General features: G+C 54.3%; 1 protein-coding gene across 1 annotated transcript; it reads right to left on the bottom strand.

Annotated features, from left to right (window-relative positions):
* Positions 1 to 299: 299 nt before the first annotated feature.
* On the bottom strand, positions 300 to 5853 carry LOC125152739 (kallikrein-1-like). The gene is made up of 5 exons (XM_047835026.1): positions 5659 to 5853; positions 4527 to 4686; positions 3025 to 3305; positions 2733 to 2869; positions 300 to 1000 (listed from the first exon to the last, which is right to left on the bottom strand). Exons 1-5 carry the CDS (start codon positions 5702 to 5704, stop codon positions 800 to 802), a joined length of 825 nt encoding a protein of 274 aa, XP_047690982.1. The 5' UTR covers positions 5705 to 5853; the 3' UTR covers positions 300 to 799.
* Positions 5854 to 9282: the final 3429 nt, after the last annotated feature.

Genomic DNA, 9282 nt, shown 5'->3' with positions numbered 1-9282 from the left:
TGTTTTTAAACTCCATCCTTGGTGTCCGTGCGTCTGCTTTGTACTTCCTACTCTGCTCGGGGCCTCATGGGGATGGTCTAGCACATGTCCCACAAAGAACACGGCCACCCCTGCCTTAAGGGTGTCTCTGCCGAACCTGATGTCTCCAGACATTGCCTAATGTCCCCTGGAGGTGGTAGTGGGTGGGAATTGTCCCCATTGGAAAACCACCGGTCTTCCCCTTCTGTCAACCTCAAAGGGCCGTGGACCTGGGGCGGCGAAGGAACTGAGAAAAAGAGATGACGGTGTAGCGAGGCACAGGGGACCCCGAGCCAACAGCCCGAGGCACCAAGGTTTATTGTACATCTTCTTATATACGTTTTCAGGAAAAACAGGTCAGCAATGATTAACAGAAACTTAGCAAAGCATGTCCACAATGTACATCTGATTCAGCTATTGTACATATCTTGCGTAGGAGAGCAGTCTAGCAGATACGTATGTTCTGATAAGAATCTTTACGACAGAAGCAAAGACAAAGAAGGGAGTGAACGCACTGTGCTATATACAGCTGGCTTCCTTTGAGCAAAACATCCTTATGTGCGTACTAAAGAACAGACCACATTTCCCAAGGGCGATTCACTCAGGTCTTCTCAGGTCGTTTTTAACCTTACAATCTCTATCTCGAGTTCTCTCAGATCTTGGAGCCTGAATGAATATGCGCCTCTGGTCATTGTGGTGTTCTGTGTCCCACACCCTTCCACTTCGGGACACAGGCTGGGTGGGTCCTCCACATCTGGAAAAGCCAGAGAATGCCAGAATTTCATGTGTATTTGATTTGAGTAAGGGGAGGGGGAGGGCAGGAGCATTCAACTGCTGGCCAATATGGTCTCTTTATCCACTGCACGTAGGGCATCACTTTGGTGTAGACAGCAGGCGTAGTGGGGCAGCGACATGGGATGTGGCCCCAGGACGTGATTCCTTGAAGCATACCATCACAGATCAGTGGGGTCCATGAGTCCCCCTGCGGCACAAGGGGGAGAGAATGACAAAGGTCAGCGGTGGCGGCGGGGTTCTGCCTGTGGAGCCCCAGCTCTCACACCTGGGCTCACAGAGCTCGAGACAGCGACCCCCCAGCCCCAGGAGAGGACACAGTGCTCTCCAGAGTCCATTGCCAGAGGGCCAGCGGGATTCCAACAAAGGTGACAGTGGCCCAAGTCCTGGTCAATGGGGATGGGACTTCAGGGCCCAATTTCTGTGCAGGAGGCAGGGTCCAGGAGAATAATAGTCCCAGCTGACAGGTCAGTGGGGAGGAGGAGCAGAATCCATCTACAGGACCTTCTACATCCAGGACTCATCTCTGATGTCACTTCTCCGAAACAGCTTTTTTTGACAGGATACACCTCCACAGGGCACTGGAGAGCCGTGGGAGGAGCATGGTCAGTTCTGAGATGAGAATGACCCACTGGGGCAGGACAGGGATGGAACAGAGGGGGAGAATGAGGGACAGAGGCGGGTGAAGAAGGCTGGGGTGAGGGTCCAGTCAGAACAAGGGCAAACATAGGTTGAACTAGGTAATGGACACGGAGGGACACTGGGTGAGACAGGTAGCAGGAGGGGCCAGGCTTGGGGAGGGATGGGTTGGGGGAGGGGAAGTTAGGGGTGTGCCCCAGAGACTGGGGGACTCACAGACCCAGGGGGTGGAAGAGGAAGAGCAGGGCTCTTGGTGGAAAATGCTGGGCTCAAGTGGGGCCTGAGGAGGTGAGAGGCTGGGCTCCCACCTGCGTGTCGTGAGTGTAGATGTCTCCTTGGAGCTGCTCAGCTGAGAGACTGGGGCCAGAGCTCAGATCATCCTGAGTCCCGTCTGGCCCCTTTCCTCACTCGCACTCGCTCAGCAAACCCTGAGGGCTCCCTTTAGAGGTATCAGGAGTGGACCCCTTCTCCCTCCCTGCCTGCACCCCGGCTAGCCCAGTCCTCACTCCGCCTCTCCTCAGCCCTGTGGTCTCACCCCCACACAGATGCCCGAGGGACCCGTGAGGTGAGGCCTTGTCCTGCTTCTGCTCAACATCGCCCACGGCCCCTGGGTCCCTCAGAGGAACGGCTGCGTCCTCCCCGTGGTGCCAGGTGAGGCTCCTTTCTTCCCTCTGGCGTCACCTTCCCCCCTCCCCTTGCTCCCTGGGCTCCATCCACACTGGCCCCGCGGACACCCTCACACACACCAGGCCCGCCTCCCCGGCCTCCTCTTCCCCCACGTTCCGCACGGCTCACCCTCACCTGCTGCAGGTGTTTCCTCCCTGTCTCCCCTTCTGCACGCCTTCTCCTCCCCCATCACACCTGCTGTCTCCCCCAGCTCCACTGGGTCACCTCCTGACATGCACTATGCCTTCTGGGTCAGGTTCACTGTTTCTGCCTGTGCCCCCTGCCACAGTGGGGCTCTAGGAGGGGCGCTGTTCTCTGTCTGGTCCCTGCGGGCTTTTCAGGGGCTAGGTTGGTGTTGGGCACGTGATGGATGCTGAGCTGATATGTGCTGCACGGAGAAGGGGGTGGACTGTGGTGTGGACAGAGGTGCGGGTAGTGCCGGATGGGGTGTGGAATAGGGTAGGGCAGGCGAGGAGGCCCTGGGAGGGGGGCTACAGCTGGGCCTCGCAGTGGGACAGATGCCAGGTGAACCCTCCCACCCCAGTTCTGAATCTGGTACCCCCCCCCCCCCCCGCCAAGCCATGGATGGCCCCAAGGGTACAGGCTGGCTCGCTCACCAGACAATTGTCGCTGTTGCCCTCCCAGGGTCTGGCGCATAACATGTGATCTGTCACCTTCTGGGAGTGGGCCTTGGCACATTCATCACTGGGCAGGAGTCTGAGGTCCACACACTGGACATCGCCTATGTATGTGACTAGGACCCGGAGGGAAAAGGGCTGTGGCCAGACTCCTGGTGGCTCCTCAGCCCCTCCTACCTCAGACCGTGGAGTCCGGGTCCCCAGCCCTCTCTTCCTTACACCCAAGTGTCTGGGCTCCAGGCTGCACAGTCTGGCCCTGGAGTATGCTTACCAGGTTGGATGCCGCCCCAGCCAAAACTGTAGCAGATGCTCTGCAATTTGGGTTCCTGGATGGGCAGGTTCAGGATCCTCACAGTTTCTCTTTTCTGGACGGGCTCTGCCAGGCGGAGCAGCGTGAGGTCACGGCTGTAGTGCTCTCCCGGAAGGTGGGTGTGGTTCTCCAGGAGACTCAGGTTGAATCCAGGGTGGGGGAAGCTTGTAACTCGGTTGAATAATTGGGCTGTGCCTTCCCTCTCAAACAGGTTGCGGCGACCCACCCAGAGCTGGTAATAGCTGGGGGAGAGAGAGGGTCCCAGGGAATGAGGAGAGAGGAGAGGGAGGAGATGGGGCCAGGGAGCATGGGGGAGGGTCCCGGAGAGAGAGAAGTGAGGAGTAAACACGGAGAGAGGCCGTGCAGGAAGGATTTAGAGTCATGGAGAAATAGAGACCTTGAGAAAACAGACGATTGTAACAGCATGAAGGGCAGATCCAGAGACAAAGAGAAGCAGTGAAAAAGAGAGAGCTTGAAACAGAAGCAGGAATGAGGCAGAGGGGAGAACAGTGAGCCAGAAGGAGCACAAAGGAGACAGGAGAGGAAGAGAAAAGGTGGGGGGGGGGGGGGTTGGGGAGGAGAGGCAGCAAGAGAGAGAACAGGGAGGGAGGACGGGAGGGATGGGGGAGGGGCCTGGGACCTGCTCAGGTGTAGCTGGGGCTGTGGGGTGGAGTCCCCAGCAGAGGGTGACCTGGTCCCAAGCCCAAGGATGGAGTTCCCCTCCCTCCCTCTCCCCTCCTCCCACTCCTTCCTCTTCCTCCTCTTTCTCCACCCCCCTCCTCCTACATCTCCCCCTCCTTTTCCTCTTCGTTTTCCTCCTCTGCTTCCTTCCTCTCCGCCCCCCCCCCCCATCCTTCCTCTAGGGTTCCCATTAGGCTCCAGCTGAAACCAGCCTTTCCCTGTATCCACCTGGAGTGGATCACTATCCTGGAAGGAGGGGCTGGGCACGTGAGAAGACCCCCCTCACACAGAGACATGGTAGGACAATCCCTTCCTTTCCTCTGGGGTCCCCCTCAGTCCCATCCTGGGGGGGGTGCTCAGCAGTGAAGGGGGAGAGGGAGTGAGGCAGAGACCAGGAGACACAGAGATGGAGGGTGAGACATACAGTGACAAGGATGCAGTAGAGGGACCCAGAGATGGACAGAGACAGGGAGAGACACAGTGGCCCAGAGACCAAAGACAGGGAGACAGAGAAGAATCTTAGTCACACAGATACACAACAAAGCCAGTTACAGAGAGACACAGAGAGACTGGAGGGGGAGACATAGGAGCACTGTGACAAGGAGAGACAGAGAGACACAGGTACCAATAGAGTGCCTTCCTGGGGTTGTCCCTGCCACTCTCCATGACATAGACCATTAATGTCTTTCTTTCCCTGAGCCCCCCAGCCTCCCCTGAGGTTAACCCGGGACAGTGCTTGGTTTTCATTCCTGCCCCCTCCCCAGACCCTCTGCCCCACTTACTCGTTTATGCAGTGGGCAGCTGTGAGCACCCACTGGGGGTGCACTAGGATGCCCCCACACCTGTTATCGGTGAAATTGTACACAAGCGTCTGCCAGGGTTGGAAATTCTTCTCACAGCCCCAGTATCCCATGGCCTGGGGATGAATCTGGGGCATAGTACCTGTGGAAGGGGTGCTAGGTCAGGGCAGGTAGGAAGGGACACTGGGTCTGGGAGGTCCTGGGCTAAAAGACGGAGCAGTGCTCTGAGGTCAAAGGGACCTTGGTCATAAAAGAGGAGACTGGGGGGCTGGGGACATGGCAAGGGGTGTGGGAAGGGTCTGGAATTCTCCATCAGTCCCTTAATTGTGTTGGTGGCCGGTCCCAGGTGGGGAGACTTTCTTCTGAGATAGACCCATCCCATGGATCAGATAGGAGACAAGGCAGCATCTGGAACAACTTGTGATGTGGAGGCCAGGTGTTTGGGAATGATTTGGAGGTCTTGGCCTGGGGGACAGGTGGCCTTGGTGGAGGTGTTGGCTCAGAGAGGAGGAAAGGGTTCTAGGAACCAGTGTTAAGGACCCCAAAAGAGAGGGTCACTGATTAGAAGGGAAGAATTTGGGGGGTCTTAAGGTGCCTCAGGCTTAGATACTTCTATGCCTAGGATGGGATTTTCAGATTCTGAGAAGGTTTCAGTATTTAAGGGATGGGGCAGAGAGCCAACAGCTGGATGGCAAAGGTCACCCAGGGGGTCAGGAACCACAGCACTGAACCCTAGAGAACTAGGAGGAGGGAGGGGATGATTAGGATCCCAGGGTCCGGTGAGGAGGGGGCACTCCTTGGAAGAATTGGGGAACCCCAAAGACAGAGACAGAGATGGCCCCAGGCTGTGTCTGTCTGGTAACTGTCTGAGGAAGCAGGAGGCCAGTGTGGCAGTAAGGACTGTGAGGAATGAGCAGTGTGGAGAGCTAAGGAAGGTTTTGGGGTGAGAATGGAGAGGTAGGAGGCACCTGGTACCCTGTCGGGGCTGGACTGAGGGCTGGAAAAATGGGCTGCACTGCCTGGTGAGAGGGGAAGGCCTTATGCAGGCAGGGGGTGGGTGAGGGTTTCATGAGAGTCAGGGCCCCTTTCCCTCTCCCAGATCCACTATACTCACCGGTCAGCCCCAGGGACATTGTCAGGCACAGGACCAAGAACCACATGGTGGCAGGGGTGTCCAAGAGGTGGCAGACAGTGAGCTAGTAGCTGGGGAGCAACCTCGGGGAGGCTTTAAATACCTACACCCCCAGGGCCCCGCCCCTACTTGGCTGCCACCCAGAAGCTGGCCAAGGCCTGCCCTTCTTTCTGGGTGTGGACAGCCCCAGCCCCCCACCCCCAGCACTATGGAAGGGATGACAGAGTAAGCACCTGTTGTTCTTAGGTCCTCAACCATGCTTATGGTTATCCATGCTTATGGTTAACCATGCTTATCCTTAACCATGCTGGATGTATTCCAGGGTCTGAGACCAAAGGGGCCAGGGCTTATGGCTCTGTCGCCTTGCTCGCAGTGAGGGGGAGGCCCAGAAAGACAGAATCCACAGCTTTGGAGAATCTTGATGCCCATTACAAAGCCTCAGATGCCTAAACCCCAAGTGAGATTTTGCACACCAAAGCCCATTGTACCTTCAAATACTTGCACTATGTCTCTGGAGCTCTCTGATCTCTGCACCTCCCTGAGCCAAGATGCCTGTTCCCCCAACTTCCCAGATCCCTGAACTATGAGCTTTGGCTTTCAGAACTCCCTGATTCCTATACTTCCAGATGCAGGAACTAGTTCCCCTATGACATTGTTCCCCTAAAAATCAATTCTTGGGATCTCAGAGCTCCACAATCCCAGGGCTTACCAAACTGAGATATGAAATCCCAAAGGTCTCCTGGGGCGAGTTTCCTAGCATCTCAAAATCCAGCGTTCTGCAAATGCTGGGGTCCCAACATCACAACCCGTCTCAACTCCCCAAACCTCTTCCTGGGCACCTGATGACCCAGGACACCCAGATGACCTGACCTTCCAGGTCAAGAGTATCCTCTAGGAAATCCAGTGGCCCCGTTCCAGTAAATTTTTAGATCTCGGGGGACACCGAGCTAGTGAACCTCAGGATTAAGTGGCATTGAAAATCACATTTGGGGGGGTGCCTGGGTGGCTTGGTTGGTTGAGTGTCCAACTTCAGCTCAGGTCATGATCTCACAGCTTGTGAGTTCAAGCCCTGCCTTGGGCTCTGTGCTGACAGCTCAGAGTGTGGAGCCTACTTCAGATTCTGTGTCCACCTCTCTCTCTGCCCCTCCCCCACTAACACTCTGTGTCTCTCTCTCAAAAATAAATAAACATTAAAAAAAAGAAAATCACATTTTGGAGTCTCAGAAAAGAAGGAAAAGGTAGAGCTTCATGACCTCCAATGTTGACCTGCAAGGTTTCCTCGGGGCTATAGAAAGAATATCTGTGTCCCCTCAAATTCATATACAGAACTTCTACTCCCCAGTGTGAGAGTTGGAGGAAATGGAGCTTTGGGGAAGTATTATGTCATAAAGGTGACCCCTTTGCCATGTTAAAACACAGCGAGAAGACAGCCATCTATGAGCCATGAAGCAGGCTCTCACCTGTGGGACACATGTAGGTCCAACCCCTGCCATGTGAAGCACTTGATCAAATCTTCCCCCTCTCTGAGCTGAGGAACATGAGAAGCTCCCAAGATAGGAAGTGAGAGAAGTGGTCTCAGACAGTCACAAGTTAAGACCATAAAGGCTGGGGTAAAAGAATATACTTAGTCAGTGATCTGATCTCCCCCCCACACAGATCAGTGTCACCCTACGGGAGAAGTATGCCTCAGACTGAGTGAGGAACCTCTGGATACAGGCCCCAATCCCCATCCTAATCCCCACACACAACCTCAACCCAATCCCAGTACAGCCCAACCCAACCAGCCCCAACCCCACACAGGTCCAACCCGAGGCAAACGAACCCACCCAATTTAGCCTAACCAAACACAGCCCCCACATCTTCTCCATTCAAAATCAAACCAAACCCACATCGTCCTCACATCCAGCACAACCCAATCTTAACCTCCAGATCTTCTACATCCCCAGTACATCTCCCACCATCCCCAATTCAACCCCCACATCTTTCCCATCCAAATCAAACCAAAACCATTCCAAATGCTAACAATGCCATCTAAAACCAACCCTCGGGCGCCTGGGTGGCTCAGTCGGTTGGGCATCCGACTTCGACTCAGGTCACGATCTCGCGGTCCATGAGTTCGAGCCCCACGTCGGGCTCTGGGCTGATGGCTCAGAGCCTGGAGCCTGCTTTTGATTCTGTGTCTCCCTCTCTCTCTGCCCCTCCCCCATTCATGCTCTCTCTCTGTCTCAAAAATAAATAAATGTTAAAAAAAAAACATTTAAAAATAATAATAATAATAATAAAAATAAAACCAACCCTCACAATATCCAGCCCAAAGCTTATCCAGCCCAATCCAACCCTGTTCCCAGTACAAACCATAACCACAACTCCACCTCCATTCTTTTTTTTTTTAATTTTTTTTTCCAACGTTTTTTTTATTTATTTTTGGGAGAGAGAGAGACAGAGCATGAACGGGGGAGGGGCAGAGAGAGAGGGAGACACAGAATCGGAAACAGGCTCCAGGCTCCGAGCCATCAGCCCAGAGCCTGACGCAGGGCTCGAACTCCCGGACCGCGAGATCGTGACCTGGCTGAAGTCGGACGCTTAACCGACTGCGCCACCCAGGCGCCCCTCCACCTCCATTCTAACTTTTCCTACTCCATCCCCAACCCTATCCAAAGCCTTTTCTCTGGGGCAAGGGAAACCCTACCTAACCCCATCCCACTCCTAAGCCTGCCCACATCCTTCCTCCACCCATGATCCCCTCTAAGCTATGACCTCACAGGAGTCTGTGCTCCCACCCTCCCTGCCTGCACACAACATGGTGTTCAGCAGGGGGCCTGGGGAGTCCTTGTTACAAGATGTGGCCAAGATAGCACTGTCCTTGCACAATGCAATGTGTCAGGGAGACTGATTCACTGGGGAGGTAAGTGAGTTTAGACTGGACCCATAAGATCAGGCCTCTAATCCCTCTGCCAACAAACCCGAGTCCTGGCTTTTGGATAGCAGCCTTGTGACCCTTCTCAAGCACCTTGCTACCCCCTGCCTTCCAGGGTTTCTGAGCTCCTTATCCCACAAAGGCCTAAGTCAGACCCAAGCAGGCCATGTCTACAAGGGGGCAGTCATGGGCAGTGCCATGCAGTACATGTGACTAATGGGGCCACATGACTTGGCCAAACTCTATGTCATACAAGGTTACGAATGTGGTCATACTATTTCAGGAATGTGCACACATGAGAATCAGAGGTTTAGACTTAAGTACTGATATGGACAGCACTTGAAGCTGAAATTCACTTGACGTATACATGTGATGCCAGAATCACAGCAGGTGTTCATATGTGCATATGGATGTAGGTAGTTAAGACATAAATGCATATGCACACATACGCAAAGCTTTGGATGTACAAACTCAGACCTAAATTCACAGTCTCCAATGGAGATCTGGACATCCAGTGTCAGACATGCACACACTTGTACACAGGGTCTAGACATACAAGCTGGGGTCCTGATAAGGATACACAGGGCAGAGGCATCCATATGCACTCAGGCCCCTAAAGACATGTTCACAAACATGCATCTGTAAAATGGTATTATATCCAGAATTTTACCTAAGTGTGTTTCCATTTC

This window comes from Prionailurus viverrinus, chromosome E2 (assembly GCF_022837055.1).
Source record: "Prionailurus viverrinus isolate Anna chromosome E2, UM_Priviv_1.0, whole genome shotgun sequence".
In the NCBI taxonomy this organism is placed as follows: Eukaryota; Metazoa; Chordata; class Mammalia; order Carnivora; family Felidae; genus Prionailurus; species Prionailurus viverrinus.
Note: the sequence above shows the minus strand (reverse complement) of the source record. Positions and strands in the feature narration are given on the sequence as shown.